Consider the following 16,814-nt stretch of genomic DNA (forward strand, 5'->3'; position numbering starts at 1 on the left):
AAAATCTAGAAAGTATTGTAAGGCCTGCTAGTTTTGAAGCCCTGAATGCTTTTTGTTAATGCCAGAGGATGAGTTTGTTTTAAGAATGGGTTTGTAAACAATCCTCTTACTGCTGCCAGTTGTACAGAATTGTTTGAAATATTCTGTTGTACTCTGTGTTTCCTTTTTACAGTCTGTAATTGTAAAAAGTGTAGAACGAAATGCCTTAAACATGTATGAGGCACGGAAATGTCTCCTGGGCCTTGAAAGCAGTGGAGTCGCCATAGCAACAAGCCCATCCACAATCTCATGTCCTGTTGGCCTCTCGTGTCCTGGCTTGGATATCTTATCTTCAGCTGGGTTAGGACTTACTGGACTCGGTACAGTCTATGATACTTTATAATATTTTGACATTTCATCTTCTGAGTTGAAAAAATAAGCTGTGTGTATTAGTCATGCATCTGAGGAAGGGAAATGGAAATTAAGTATACCCCAGATATCTGAAATGTGATGTGAAAGGAGGGATTTTAGGCCTGTTAAAAGCTCTCAGCAGTGAAGGAAGAACTGAGACAATAGCCATAAGATGTAAAGGAAAATATTCCTGATTAAAAGACGTGATACATTAGTAACTGGGTTGTTGAACACACACACACACACACACTCCGCCCAGTTAGCGTTAGTTAGCGCTAGTTAGCGTCAGCATCCAGGAAGAGAAGCAACCATCCTGGAAGCTGTAGGGTGGACTCTTTTTTGAAAATTTCAGGCCTCCTCCAATCTACCATTAAAGCAAGAATAATTTGAAGAATTGGCTTTTTAAAAGCACTGTTTCATTTCTGTACCAGCGTGTGTAATGTCTCGACTATTTTTTATTTTTTGCAGGTCTCTTGGGTCCAACCGCCTTATCTGTCAACACATCCACTACTCCAAATTCCCTCTTAAACGCTCTTAATAGTTCTGTTAGTCCTTTGCAGAGTCCAAGTTCCGGCGCACCAAGCCCAACATTGTGGACATCATCAATTGCCAGTACAAGTGCTACAGGTTAGTATAAGGTATATTTAGGTTTTTTAGTTTTTTTAAAAAATATAGAATGGGAATTTTTGAACAATTAACTATAAAAAATGTGTTTAGGGTTTTTTAATTGAAGTGTAGCATCCTAATGTTGAAGAACTAAGTATCATACAGGTTTATAGCATTAAGAAGTTGTATTCAGTTTAAGGACACTTTGTTGTAAAGACCTTTGTTGCAATGGAACATCTATTACCTAAGTCATGACTATCGAAATGCGCCCTGTACCCTGCTGTATTTTTTATGAACTGTTGTAAACCGCCCAGAGAGCTTCGGTTATGGGGCAGGATAGAAATGAAATAAATGAAATTAAATGTAACTTCACTATCATTGAGGGTAGAATACTTATTTTGTATGCCGAAGGACCCAGGTTCAATCCTGGACATTTCAAGCAGCAGGGCTGTGGAAGATCTCTATGTGAGAGCTTGGAGACATGCTGCCAGTCAGAGAAAGGCAGTATTGGGTTAGGTGAAGCAATGGTCTGACTCACCATATGTTCATAATCTTAAATAATTTTTTAAAATATTTTTTTAATTTATTTTTCAAAAGAAATTACAAAAAAACCCACAGTCATATTAATTCAAAATCCCTCCCCAGTCCCTCCCCAATCCCTCTCCCAGCTCAAACATTTTCCTGATTCTTCTTCTCCCCTCCTTTATTTTCTGTCTCTGTTCCAGGGTGATATATGAATTCATCTTGTTTCATTCCTTTATTGTCTTTTTCTTTTCACGAGTCCCACAGATTTCTGTAAGCTTCTATCAAAGCTTTCCAATCACTTCTTCTTTTTCATAAAATTTCATAAAATTGGATACTTTTTCCAATCCTTCTTGAAGGTGTCTCTTTTCTTTATTCCTCTGTGCACTAGCTTCTGTGTCAACTTTTCATTTATTGCTATATACCAAATTTTCTTTTTCCACAAAGATATTGTCATCATCCGGGCTGTCTTCCAATTACTTGCAATTAATTGCCTCGCAGCTGTCAACAAGAAACCAATTAATATTTTTTCTCTAATCTTTCTATTTTCTTTTACAAACATAAAGTAAAGCTAATTCTGGTGTTTTACAAATCTCTTGATCAGTGATTCTTTCTATTTCTTAAAATACCTTGTCCCAAAATTTTCTGACCTTCCTACATTCCCACCACATATGTATTTTAGTACTATTCGTTCCACATCCTCTCCAACACAAAGGTGATAGATTCTTATTCATTTTTGCTAACTTCACTGGTATCAAATACCACTTCTGAACCAACTTTAATCCACATTCTTTTATTTTGGTAGATTTCCCTGTCAAGCAATATCCATCTAAAAGTTGTTTCCAGTCTTCTTCCTCTATCTCCTCATCAATATCTCTTTCCCATATGCTTTCTTGTTACATTCCCCCTTATCTCCTGCTTTATCAGAATTTTATATATTTGGGTTATTGTGCCTTTACATAATCTTATATAATTGCTGTTTTATTTAATTGAAATGTGATTATCAACTTAGGGCGCAATCCTATCTAGATAGGCAGCCGCCACTGAACTCGGAGGCGACCACCTATCCAAAGCAAGGCAGGAGAAGCACAGAAGGGATTGTTCCCTCCGTGCTCCTCCTGCCCTGCTTTTTCTGCTAGACAGCCGATTGAGGCTGTCTAGCTGCAGGAGCATGGAGCAGGGAAGGAGGCTGCTGTATGACACATAGGATGTGTCATACAGACAGCTGCACTCTCCCCGCCCCGGAACGCCCCCTGCCATGCCCCTTTCTGCCTGCGCCACACTCCTCTTTCAAGTGTGGAGGACAGGGCTGTTCCGTGCCGCCTCTGAGGCAGCGCGGAAAGGTGGGGAGGTCATTCCTCCAGGAACCGACCTTGGAGCGCGGGCTCTGAGGTAGGTTCCTGGAGAACAGCATATCCTATGGCTGACTAGCTACTGTCTAGCAGCCATAGGATTGCTCCCTCCGGCTGTTTTGTCCAGATTATGAACTTCTCATTATTCTAGGTACTTCTGTGTATCAGTGCAAACAAGGAATTGTATTGATCTAGAAGTTCTTAAATTTTCTTACAGGTTTCTCTGCTATCCCCCACCTCATGATGCCATCTACTGCCCAAGCTGCCTTAACTAGTATACTTCTATCAGGAGTGCCAAGCTACAGTCAGAACACACCATCTCCACCTCCTGGCTTAACCCCGGTTGATATCCATGTTAACGGCATGCAAGCGGAAAACAAGAAAAACCCGACTTCTTTAAATGGTCATGTAAAGGTAAGCAAAGTGACTTAGGCTATAAACCTGAGCATGCTTGCTAAAGGGTACATCACTGAGCTGAGTTTTCTTATGAGTAAATATACCTAGGATTGTGTAGTCAGTCTATATCAACATTGCATTTAATTAACATTAAAATAAAAGCTTTCATTTTTAAAAAGTAAGAACTGTATAAAATCTGCTGACCTGATTATTAAGGCCCTAATGGTTGTGAAATGTGATGCAGTGTTTAAAGGTGGAGATAGTAGTGAAAAGGTTGACATGTATATCTCCTTCCGTGTGAGTTGGACAAAGATGGGATGTATTTACTGTATTTTGTTCTGATACAGGCTGTGTTCAAACATAATGCTAAACTGCAGTTAGTTAAAAATGGAAGTGAAAACTTCCAGTCTCCTCACAGTTGCACTAGAGGGGGAGGGGGGAAACATTCAAGCCTGAGGCTCATTCACATCATGTTAAAGCATAGTTTTGTGTTATATCCAAATCCAGCCAGAGTTAGTGGCACTTGAATCCCACGGATTTCAGTGGGACTTAAGTTCATCCCAGCTAAACGTTTCATTGATTTCAATGGAACTTAACCATACCGAATTCTTGACTGGGGCCTTTGTGTTAAGGAAAACATTAATTATAAATTTTTGGGTTCTAAGCTTCATAGGGTATGACTGTGGTATCCTCTGTCCATTGTAACTTTCTTCCTGCTTGGCTTCTGCCATATCTCTCTATCTCAAATCATAGGAAATACCACATGCCTGCAATTGTGGAGGAAAATATCTAGATACTGTTGTCCAAGTTTTCTTTCCTTTTGCTATCTGCCTAATTTTGTGTTCAGCCATCTGGTAGAAGGAAAATGTCCCACAGTGACAAACTGAGCTCACATTGTTGGAAGAGGACAAGAGTAGATGGCTTCTGTGGGATATGATCAAAGTCATACTTAAAGATTCCATTCAGTTTATCTATCCTTGACTGGATAGGAAATTGGCATGAACATGTTGCAATGCAAGGTGGTGAGTCAGTCGTTGTATGAGACATTCAATGGCTTCTGCTAGGCTCGTAGGGGTCATAGGCTGCAGTCAGCAACACTGTCGGGAAGGGCAACTCGGGGCAAATCTAAGCCCCACCTCTAGTGGCATCTCCATATATATAAAGTTGCCATTCAGCCCTTTGGAGAGAAGTACAATACTGCACGCTAGGATACTGTGTTTCAGAGCAAAATCTCCTCATTGCTGACGCTGGGTGGTCTGGCGTCCACTCACAGGCATCCCGCAGGGTGGGGTAGGGGATGTAGCCTATGGTGGTTTCTGCACTATATGGGCTGACCCTTACTTCCATCCCCCTCACCATTCACAATAACAAATTATGCAGTCAAGTTTCCCGCATTTGGGGAAATCGCAGGGGTCAGCACACCCGGAGCGCAATGGATGAGCTAGTTTAAACTTTTGCTAGTTTAAAATGGCTAAAGTGAGACAGTGCTGTTTCTTTGGTTCTTAATGGATTTTTTCATTAAAAATGTTTTAAAGCTTCTGATGATGATGAAACGTACTTGTAACTATTCCAGACCTCACCTATGAAGTATACTGCACTATCTGCCGCAGCACTTGGTGAAAATGTATTAGTTCCAAACCACAGTGATCCATCCAGGCAGACGAGCAGCCATAATGCCTCCGAACAAGTGACCACCAAGTCGAATGCTGGCGAAGGTACAATCAAAATATGTATTGTGATTTCTAAAGTTGCATCATCCAGACGCTGTAGAGGGGCAGTGTTCCCTCTCCTGAGAGCTTCAGGATAAGCTTATGTTTTAATTGGCGATGAATCATTCTAAACAGCAGCTGAGTAAATGGTGTGCTAAAAAGACTAAGCAGATTTTGAGAAATTAAGGAGGGGTTGCCTGCTTAGACAGGACTCCCAAGTCACATTATGCTAAATGCCAAAGAGGTGCCCAAGTTTAAATTGCTCAGTGAAGGAGTCTTAAAATGTTCATTGCTGTTCATCTCATGAATGAGTTCCTCAACAGCTCAGTTCAGAATAACAACAACCCACGGTTCATTGCTACAAACACGAGTCTTTGTGCCAAATTCTGCACCAAGAAAAGGTGAGTTCTTGCATCCCTGTGTAACTTGCACAAAGCAAGCTCACATGTGTTTGTTAATTATTATTATTATTATTATTAATAATAATAATAATAATAGCATTATTATTGTATAGTTCTGTTACTCACGGTGGTTGTTGCTCAGTGTTGGGTTAACTGAACGTTTTTAGTAAGCCAACTTATAAAGCCAAAATTACAAATTTTAAAAGGTATATAGAGATACCAGATACTAGAGCATTTCTGGAAGAGACTAGATACTCGAGCATGATACTAGAGTACTTCTCCCCAGACTTCTGGAGATGTTGCTCAGTTCCCCACCTCATTTCAGTAGGAATACCCCATACATTGTCAGGCTTACCTTCAAAATAAGAGGAGAGAGGGACAGGGGGAGTGCGACCCTGTTGATTCTCCTGGACCTCTCAGCGGCTTTTGATACCATCGACCATGGTATCCTTCTGGATAGGTTGTCTGGGTTGGGAGTTGGAGGCACTGCACTACAGTGGTTCCGCTCCTACTTGGATGGCCGATTCCAGAAGGTGGTGCTGGGGGATTATTGCTCTGTGCCATGGCAATTGTGCCATGGGGTTCCACAGGGCTCTATTTTATCCCCCATGCTGTTTAACATCTACATGAAACCGCTTAGGGAGGTTATCCGGAGGTGTGGGCTGAGGTGCCATCAATATGCGGATGACACCCAGCAATACCTCCCTTTCTCATCAAAACCAGGTGAGGCAGTGGCTGTTCTGAACCAGTGCCTGGGCACGGTAATGGACTGGATGAGGGCTAATAAACTGAAACTCAATCCAGACAAGACGGAGGTACTGTTAGTGGGTGGTTCGTCTGCCCGGCTAGGTGATAGTCAACCTGTTCTGGAGGGGGTTGCACTCCCCCTAAAGGATCAGGTTCGTAGTTTGGGGGAGCTCTTGGATCCAGAACTGTCACTTGAGGCACAGGTGAACTCAGTGGCATGGAGCACTTTTTATCAGCTTAGGCTGGTATACCAACTACGCCCTTATCTGGACAGAGATAGCCTAGCTACAGTTATCCATGCTCTTATAACTTCTCATCTGGATTACTGCAATGCGTTATACGTGGGGCTGCCTTTGAAAACGGTCCAGAAACTTCAGCTGGTCCAAAATAGGGCAGCAAGATTGTTAACAGGGACTGGCCTGCGAGCTCATATTACGCCAATACTTTTCCGGCTGCACTGGCTGCCAGTCCATTTCCGGGCCCGATTCAAAGTGCTGGTGTTAACATTTAAAGCCCTTAAATGTTAACACCAGCTTGGGGCCAGGTTACCTGAAGGATCGCCTCCTCCCATATGTGCCTGCCCGGACCTTAAGATCATCAGCAGCGGCCCTTCTCCGTGAGCCCCTGCCAAAGGAAGTGAGGCGGGTGGCTACTAGGAGGAGGGCTTTTTCTGTTGTGGCACCCCGGCTCTGGAATGAGCTCCCTAGTGAGGTTCGCCTGGCGCCTACATTGTACTCCTTTCAGCGCCAGGCGAAGACCTTTTATTTTCCCAGGCATTTTAGCATTTTAGCTTTCTAAATTTTTATCTTTGCTGTTTTAAATCTGTATTTTAAACTCCTGTACTGCTGCTAGGTTTTATTGTGGTTGTATTGTTATATTGTGGTTTTAATGTTCTATATATTTTAAATTGTTTTATTGTGTGCTGTTTGGTTTTAATTTTTGTGAACCGCCCAGAGAGCTTCGGCTATTGGGCGGTATAGAAATGAAATGAAATAAATAAATAAATAAAATGCTGGCGACTTTTGTTGTTGTTCCAAATGAAGCTCAACTCTGCATGGAATACCAGGTTCCACACTTCCACAGTGTGATTTCAGAGTACATGCTGCCCTAAAATATTAATGAATTAATATCGGTTTTTCTAAGCTTCAACACGCAGTATCCATTCATGGTATTGGTATTGTAGAAGGATCTCAGTGATGATCTAATCAGCCCTTATTGTGGTAGGCTTTCTGCTCAGCTTAAATCATCCTTGATATAAACCCATTCTTCATATGCACTGTTTCATTGCTGTTTGTTTTTTGTAGGTTGCAATGATGCTTTTGTGGAAGTGGGCATGCCAAGAAGTCCTTCACATTCAGCAAATGCCAGTGATCTCAAGCAAATGATGAGTTCCTCCAAACAGTCCTGTGCAAAGAGACAAACTGTAGAACTATTGCAAGGCACCAAAAACTCTCACTTGCAGTATGTTGCATTAATAAATATAAGAAGTATATAAAATAACACAAGTACTGAGAGGCAGTAACGTTTTAACATGCCCTCTGGAGTAGGGTGGGTTGTTCGGTCATTACTCTGAAGGCACATGTCCTGAAGTACAGGCCTTCCCAAATAAGTATTATATAGTATTTCATCTGTTACCTTGTTGTAATGATTACAATGACCCTGTAAGGTAGAACAATACTAATATTACCCCTATTCTGTCAGGGATTGGCTGAGAGAATAATGTTTACAAAAGCCTACCTAGTGAGTAGTGAGACTTAAATTGGGAATTTCCTGATTTATAACTAGTTCTGCCTAGGAAACTTGTAATGTTCAAAGCATACCTCAGTCAAGAGTTCAGTTATCCCTTTTTTAAAAATTCTGATTTCCCATCATTGACACTGGGGGAGGTACTGACACGGGAAGTAACCACATCATATTCCCATCTAACATGGTCAGATAAGAACCATTCATAACGAAACCCAAGGTGGTTCACCTGGCAGCATTCACAGTTGTTGCTCTTCCCAGGGCAGGCAAGCAAGCAGATCAAAAGCATTGGAATGGTCTTGCCCACAGCATGCTCAAAGGATGAGATCAAAATGCATGCTTTGGGGGCAGGGGGGCAGCAACGAATAGAAGTTGCACAAGCGGACAGCTTCTTGTATTGTACAGGTTGGGAAAGAGGTGGGCTTACACTTTGGCCTCTGGCACAATTCAAATACATGCTAGGATTATTTAGGGAGCAGCTTGTGCCACCTCCCGAAAGAAGCTTGCATCCTAATTTGAACCACACTCCTATGTATACTTATTCAATGCTTTGGGTGTTCATGACAACTTATCACAGTTCCCTTTGCATAAAAATGTTCCTTAAAAATACACCTAAACGATCTGTAGCACATGGAAAGAAGGTAACCTAGACTGTTTAAATTTTAGTTTGATACTAGAAATCTCTAACAAAGTATTAAATGGCTTAGACCCTGGCTATATAAGGGACCACCTGTTGTTATAAACCTGCCTGGTTATTAAGACATGCAGGAGAGGCCCTTTTGAGGCTACCATTACCCATTACTTATTTTAAGAAACTAGCATTTCCATTCCTAGATAAACCAACATATCCAAATAATGTTCCTTAAAATAAACCAGACAGTATTCACACTTTGATCTGGATTTTCTGAAACATTGGTGGCAGTGGAGGCAAAAGCAAACGTCAGCAGACGGCTTGCTATATCACCTGCCTACAACCCGTGTTCCAAACCTGTCTTATATTTGAATAGTCCATTATCCTATAATGTATTTTTCTTAAAAAAAAAAAAAACAAAACCATAAAACCTCCAAGCATGCTTTAAAAACAAACCCCACCCCTTGGCAAAAACTTTCTTGTTTTGGCAGCACTGCAGAGAGATTGCTGCCGGATTCTGAGCTGAGTGCCTCGGAGAACCCGGTGGCCGATAAAAAAGCACCTGGAAGTGAACGAGCCGCTGAGAGGGCGGCCCAGCAGAACTCTGAAAGGGCACGTCTTGCCCCACAGTCGTCGTACGTGAACATGCAGGTACTGAGCATATGGTCAGCAAGGTTCAGGTTCCAGCAACCGTAAAAGCCAGAGAGTGACTGACTGGCAGCATATGACCTGGGAACTGCTGTCCAGAGCAAATAGCCCAGCCCTAGGAGCCCTCCCCAAGTTTGCCTTTGCCCATTTTCTTCACAAGGGAAAGAGATCTTGTTTTCAAACGCACGCGTTGGAAAGTCTGCCCTTAGTCAGTGAAGGCCAGTGGCATCCGTGTCAGTGGGGCGGCAAATCTGCTCCGGGTTTCAGTCAGAACTCTGAAGGAGTTCTCTGAGGTGTGGAAGCTTTCGCACCCTGGATAGCTCCTTTAGAGTTCTGACTGGGTCTGAATGAAACCCGGAGCGGATTCGCCGTCCCACTGACGTCAGAGCCACCAGGCTCCACTGCCCTTAAAGTTATCCCTGCCCGAGTTCTGTCTGTAATAGCCCATTTATGTCTGGTTCATAATTGTGAAGTCCTTTGTGCTGGGTGGCTCATTTTGATTAGCGAGCCTGACTGCCAGCCAGGGGTCCATTTGTTGCTGGGCCTTGGACTATTGCCTCTCCCCCGGGAATATAGATGTTAACCATTCCTGCTATACGCTTTTTTTTATATAGCAATGGGTAGCTTTAGAAACATCTGGTAATATCCAAACTGAGTTAGTCATGCTTTAGACCCACTGAAATTAATGGGACTAACTCGGTCATGACTAACTTATCCCATTTGTATCAATGAAACTAAAGCATAATTAAAGTAGACTGGATCCAACTCAGTGACTGGCTTGAGGTTCTCAAATCTTGAGCTATTCCCTATAGCAATTTGATAATTTCTCAAGCATCTGCAAGTGTACATAATAAAATGCAAAGGATCTATATCTAGGAGTTCTCTCACAAGGTTACAGTGTGTTAAGAGTACTGTCCCACTTTACTAATCATTAGTCAACTAATCATTAGTCAACTAAAGGTAAATAGCCCCATTAGGTAAGTAAGTGGAAGTACATCAAGAAAAAGATTAGAATCAGTGTTAACCTACATGTTATCAAGACACACCATAAAGCACAATTCAGTAGGCAGACTCAATTCAGTGTTCCTGGAGAAGCATACAGTAGTGTTTGAATTGCATCAGTACAAAGAAGATGGAAGTTGTAAGCATTGCTGTTCTAGTGGAGACTGTTATCTGAAAAACTAAACACTTCAGAAAAGGGATTATGTTTGAAAACTAGGTTGCAGATATTCCTAAACCTTTACTGAAAGGTATTTACAGCCCGAATTAGCTAGTTTTAAATGAAAGTGTTAAGTATATCAAATGTTCATTGGACTGCTGGCACATTGTTGTTCAGTGCTTCGTGTTCCTCCTAGACAAACTTATGGACCGTGATCAAAATCTTTGTGGCTTGGATAGCAAAGTACTGGCATGACATTTAGCAAGAGCAGTGATTAAGCTGCCTTCTGTGTGTTTCATTTTTAGGCATTTGACTATGAACAGAAGAAGCTATTAGCAACCAAAGGTATGTGGGACAACTGTGACTTGTAGCATATATCTATTTGTTAGCAGAGCAATGAAAGGGTTTCTGCCCCCCCCCCCCCTTTATCCCCTGCTGCCCGGAGATTTGGCTGTGTTGTTTGTTAAAATGGAGAAACTGTATCTTAGACAACATGTTTTTCAATCCAAACTTTTTTGTGTATAAAAAATCTGAACCTACTGTTACATTTTATGTGAGAGAGCACTGTAAACTTGAAACCTGTTGGCCCATGATACGTTCCTTGGGGCAAGTGGTTGGAATAGATAAACCACTAGTTCCAGTTCTGCTACTGTTTTATCTGGCATTTTACATTTTCAAAAGGCACAGGCCTTCTAGGCTACCATGCAGATTTCCTTCCAGTATAATTGTGCTTAGCATGTATCCCATGGATGGATACATGGCAGTTTGGATGGGAGGGCTGGTCACATACTCACTGACCAAGCGTCCTGTAAATATGAAGGCAGTGCAGGGTTCATCTCATACTTTTTCATATCCGATACTCCTCTACATAAGAGATCACAGCTGACATGGGTGGTGTATTCATACATCGCAGTCCCCACATTACACATGATCTTATATGTGTCTCACTGCCCATACAGAATCCTAAGATAAGTGTGAAGTGGCCTTGCAGAGTTGGAGGCAACTGAATTCCCTCTGTGTGCAAAGGGAGCCAAAGATTGAGAGCAAGTTGTTTTCTGGATTTCTGTGATCTTCTTCCATGAGGAGTTTTGACTAAAGGATGCTTTTTTATCCAAAAACATACACAATTAATGCTTACAAACATACGTTACTTTTTCTCTTCATTAAGCTATGTTAAAAAAACCTGTTGTTACGGAAGTGAGAACGCCAACCAACACTTGGAGTGGGCTTGGCTTCTCCAAATCAATGCCGGCTGAAACCATTAAGGAATTAAGAAGAGCGAACCACGTATCTTACAAACCATCTATGTCGACAACTTATGAGGTAAGTAAAACTGCAGCGTGACTTTTACAATGTGTTTTTCGTGTGCAAGAAATTGGAGCCACTCTCCTGAACCTTGAACATATGAAGTGATTTGTGCAGCCAAGAATTCCAAGATCTATTAGAGCATCAAGAAGATGCAGCATAGCACGTTCCATGACACCTCCAGATTTACTCTTAGTTAGTAAGCATAGCTGTGTCGGACCAATCAAAAGATCCTTCAAGGCTATAACTCTTGTGTGCCAGATGCCCCAGTGAAGATCCTGGTGTTCTCTTGTGTTTTTGTCCCAAGTGTCTCAATAAGGAAAAATCCCTTCAGCATGGTGGTTTGTAGCCACCTTTGTAGCTTTCAGCTACATAAAGCACATACATTCAGTAATTTACTAAAAGACTGAAAAGATTCAAGGCCTTGTGATTTATAAAGTGGAGGGAAAGGGATGTGTTTCTCCCTGTTGGCAACCCGGCACGGATATGTTTCATGGAGTTAGGCAATGCAAACGTTATTCCCCCACACATAGAGCATTTGCCACATGGAAGTGTTTTACAATGTCCTCTCCATGAAAGGGAGGGGGTTGTAGTATAGTTATTAGGCCACAGTGATTTGCTGTGGTTCACTGGCAGCAGGGCAGTGGTGTTCTTGGTTGGCAGGGAAATGAGGAAATGGGAATCTTCATGTAGTTCCCTTGCTTGTCATTTCAGGGTCTTATACATTGTGTTCCTTTTGCAGCATCTCTCTCTTGTCCCTAGTATTGAAAAAACACAAAAGAGCAACTCTTGGAAATAATAGAGCTGTAGGTATTTGCCACATTTTTACCGAGCTGAAATGAATCTGGGGTTTGCTGCCATTTGGAAAAGAGGGTGGGAGGAGAATGGTTTCTCTTATGGTAGTGGAACAGTGACAGGGTGCAAAGACTGCTGATAGGATGATGCCAAATCCTTTGATTTACAGAAAACAATTATGATTATTAAAAACGGGGCAGAAGTTGCGTACTCCTAGGAGTTTCTTCTCTCCTGCCACGTCAGAATATTGCAGTAAATGGGATATAGGCTTTCAATAAACCAACTGCACGTCTTTTGGATAGGAAACAAATGATAAAAAAGGTTTAGCTTTGTGAATGTTATTCCACCTGTATATGTTTAACAGATATGCTGTCTGGTTGTGTTTCACATTATCTTCCAGCCATGTTACTCTTGTCTCCCTTTTTTAGGAGTTTATTAGGAGACTAAAAATGTTTTCTGCGTCTGAGTCACTTGGCTCTAGCCCAAAAACAAACCACAGCCTGTGTTCTTTGCTCTGTAAACTATTTCTTCAGAGTCTCCAGCACTCATTGTTTTTGCTGTGCTTGAGACATGTGGGAAAAATAAAAACTATGGATCCCTTTGTTTTTCCTGCTTACACTGGGTTGTTTTCAGAACTTCCACTGGTATTAGAAAGCACTCCTGTCACGGTACTTTGACATCCTTGATTCCAACACAATTAGCCTTACCGGTAAGCTGAGAGAGCCTTGTAGGTGTGATCACCAAGCTGCCAGTGGGTGGTGGTGACAAAAACTTGATATGGTGTGGGTGGGGAGAATTCACTTCCAGATCCCGGTTAAGACTGACCAAACAAAGTCACTGTTACATCAGTCTGGCCTCATTTCCTTTAAAAAAAAAGAGGTTTGCAAAACTTTCTGCTACAAGTTTACTTTTGAAGTGGCTGGTGAGTGCCTTTCCTTAAAACCATCGTTTTTGACGCATCTCTTACGGAAATTAATTTACATAAATTAAACAGTGCTCACTGAGGACAGTCTTTGGCACTGTTAACTCTACATTCATTTTGCAGAATTGAGTGCAAACCTTACGGCAGATGATCAGCAATTTCTAACAGCCTTTTAAGTTGGCCATATATGCAAAAAAACCTTAACTTATTAAAACAAAAACAACCCCCCCTAAAGTCTGATGTGCCATTAAATCAGGGATTGGCATCTTATGGCCCTCCAGATGTTTTGGCCTACAACTCCCATGATACCTCACCATTGGCTATGCTGGCTAGGACTGATGGGAGTTGTAGGCCAAAATATCTGGAGGTCCACAAGTTGCCCACCCCTGCATTTAATCCTTACTCAATATATATTTTACTGAGTTTTATTTTGCTTCCTTTGGGAAACGGTAAAGGTGAGAATGTAAATCTGAATTTTATTCTTCACTGGCCTACATTTTATAATCCAAGCAAAGCTTAGCACAAAATATCCTTCAAGCATCCCCAGCTTTTATAATAGGGTGTAATAGGTTCATTGCACAAGTGAGGACCAAAGTGGGCATGATATTAAGGTGAACATTTTTTAAAATGCAAATAGAAGCCACTGGGGGGTCCACATCATTATTGGGGTCATGGTGACAGGGTCGGGAGCAAGTTTAATCCTCTCCTTCCCTGCTGTGGTCCTGATGAAAATCACTAATCTGAAGCTGCCATTTGCATTGGGAGGAAAGGTCGGACACACAGTTAACCTTCCATTTTTGCACTTCTTCAACTTTTGATGTGGTTCTATAAAAGGCTGTGGCATCTTTTAAAAGAACATGGGATATATTGACTGATGCAGCCCATCTCCTGCAGTCCAAAGTAGGATTATCCAGGGAAAAAACGGTACTCCATCCTCTTCCCACACACATGCATACATCTCTTTTTGGGGTGACTATCAACCTATACAAAAGGGTGCTCTCCTGTAAAGAAAGAGGTCGCTGCAGGATAGTTCACCTTTAAGGTGAAAGGGTAAGGAAGGCCTCTCCCAGTTTTCGTGTTACACACTATTCCTCCTTTTTTCTGTTAGGGTTCATCCATGTCTCTCTCACGGTCCAACAGCCGGGAACACCTAGGAAGTGGTAGCGACTCTGATAATTGGAGAGATCATAATGGCATTGGTCCCACAGCTCCCAGCGACTTTGTTTCATCCATTGGCAGCCCTAAACGGAAACAAAAATCAAGTAATGATTTGCTACAGTTTGGGGTGTTAGGTTTTTTTTTTTTTCATTTTGTGCATGGGTTTTCTAATGCAGTACTGTTGACTTGAATAAAATTTTGTTCCAAGCCTAGGGAAATAAAATTGGTTAATTACTTCAACCTTTAATCATAAATGTTAAAATACTAGGGAAAAGCTCCATGTTAGATACTTTGGGCTACTGCTGAAAATGGCAGTCCCATAGCTCAGCTTCATGCCCTGATGTTGTACTGTTGAGTGTTTCCATATCCCACCATCACATCATGAAGTATGAAGCAAGTTGAAATACACAAAACAAAGGTGGGAAGCTTGACATAGGGCTGACATTTTCAACAGCGGCCCTACGTTTCTGATAATAACAGTCGTTTCTCTATTACTATCACTAGTATTTTAATTCTTTCTGTAGTATTTCAATTAAAGTGTCAGTGTTAAGGTTTGATCATTTGATATGCGGGAAATTAAAACCTGCTCAACGTAGTGGTTTGTGTGCAATTTAAGTAGTTCAGTGGATCTCTCTTTAAAGTGAAATGCAAACTGATTGGAAACTCAAAGGTACTTCCTGTCTGAACTTCCAGCCGAACATTATCTCAGCAGCAGCAATTACATGGACTGCATCTCCTCGCTGACAGGAAGCAATGGCTGTAACTTGAACAGTCTATTTAAGGGATCTGACCTGCCTGAGCTGTTCAGCAAACTGGGTTTGGGCAAATACACAGACATATTCCAGCAACAAGAGGTCAGTGTCTGGAAAAGGCATTTTTGTTGTTGTTCCTGCTAGAGTATTTTGATTACTTTCCAAACTAAATTGCTCAATTGCTACCATCTGCTGTACTTTCATTGACTATTCTGTGAAGACCACATAATCATTCCTTGAATGTAGGAATAGCCAGCTTCAGGCCTCAATGTTTTCAAAGGACTGTGCTGAGAGAAGCAACTTCACATTCCCAAAACAGATTTCCTTTGTTCATAAGCATACTTGGCTACAGGTGGGCCTGAGGTCCTGGCTGTGGCAGAGAATCAGGCCATTGCCTCTTCCACGCTGCACTACTGCTTGCATTCCAGCTCAACAGACTAAAACAGCCTTCCCTAACAGCATCTTCTCCAGGTGTGTGGGAATACAGCTCCCATCATCCGCAGCCAGCTTGAGCTGTGGCAGTGCTGGCTGGTGATGATGATGGGAGCTGTAGTCCAAAACATTTTAGGGGGACAGGACCAGGTTGGGGAAGCCTGGACTAGACTCAAAATCAGGCCTCTGTGTATGCTGTAATTCCATAGGAGTGCAGAAAAAATACAGACTGTCCTGCTGGGTGGGTACAGAATTCAGCCTTCTGAGAATCTAAGTATGTTTTCATTAATCCATGCATTTAAAAGATCCTGTTCATAGGACTGTTCCCATCACATCGGTGACTTCTCCCATGACATGGGAGAAGTCATGGGAGGCATATGTAAACTCTTCCGCCCATATGATTACTATACCACACAAGCAGTGCTTGGCTACTACAGGTACACATTAAGGGCCCCCCCTTTACATCTATTTTTCTAAGTAGTGGGATACTTGTGTACACTTTGCTGTTGTAAATTCTTCTTAGATACTTATATCAAAGGCTGCAAACCTGCGCAAGGTTACGTGGGAGAAAGTCCCATTAAACTCAGTGGGATTACTTCTGAATACATGTGTATAGGTTTGCATTGCACATTTCTTTGTTTTGTTTTCTCTTCTGATAATAAATGCAGTTTGGAAGGTTAAAAATATCCAGTTCCTTCAGTGATGTTATCTATACCAGTCCCATGTTGTATGCATTTTGAATGTTTGTGTGAGATTTCTATATTTTGAGGTAGTAAGGTATATGTTTTGCGCTTTTTCTAGATTGATCTTCAGACATTCCTCACTCTCACAGATCAGGATCTGAAAGAACTTGGAATTACTACTTTTGGTGCACGAAGAAAAATGCTGCTTGCAATCTCAGGTAAACAAAATAGCCAGTAAAATAGCCACACACAAAAACCCAGACCCAAATAACAGGTTGTACATGTTGTAGATGTTTGCCTAAGGTCATCTGCAGTGCAATTCTGTGCATGTCTACTCAAAGTCAGTCCCATAAATTCATTTGTGTTTACTCCCATATAAATGGGCATAGGGTTGTAGCCCTAATGAGTTTCTGGCTGAGGCCGGATTAGAACCCAGAGCTTCCTGACTCTCAGATCTAGTCAC

At 41.7% G+C, this 16,814-nt stretch overlaps 1 protein-coding gene across 2 annotated transcripts in view; it reads left to right on the top strand.

Annotated features, from left to right (window-relative positions):
- Positions 1-16,814, top strand: part of BICC1 (BicC family RNA binding protein 1) — a 144,517-nt gene that overhangs the window by 118,794 nt on the left and 8,909 nt on the right. For both annotated transcript variants that reach the window (XM_084845340.1, XM_084845339.1), the window contains exons 10-20: positions 173-359; positions 859-1,017; positions 3,088-3,284; positions 4,840-4,981; positions 7,428-7,584; positions 8,989-9,148; positions 10,610-10,649; positions 11,473-11,627; positions 14,435-14,588; positions 15,178-15,338; positions 16,470-16,569. In XM_084845340.1, the coding sequence (XP_084701466.1) occupies positions 173-359; positions 859-1,017; positions 3,088-3,284; positions 4,840-4,981; positions 7,428-7,584; positions 8,989-9,148; positions 10,610-10,649; positions 11,473-11,627; positions 14,435-14,588; positions 15,178-15,338; positions 16,470-16,569 (1,612 nt within the window). The remainder of the gene's footprint in view (positions 1-172; positions 360-858; positions 1,018-3,087; positions 3,285-4,839; positions 4,982-7,427; positions 7,585-8,988; positions 9,149-10,609; positions 10,650-11,472; positions 11,628-14,434; positions 14,589-15,177; positions 15,339-16,469; positions 16,570-16,814) is intronic.

Source organism: Heloderma suspectum, chromosome 3 (genome assembly GCF_057233095.1).
Source record: "Heloderma suspectum isolate Gila_16-S chromosome 3, 16-S_ref, whole genome shotgun sequence".
In the NCBI taxonomy this organism is placed as follows: domain Eukaryota; kingdom Metazoa; phylum Chordata; class Lepidosauria; order Squamata; family Helodermatidae; genus Heloderma; species Heloderma suspectum.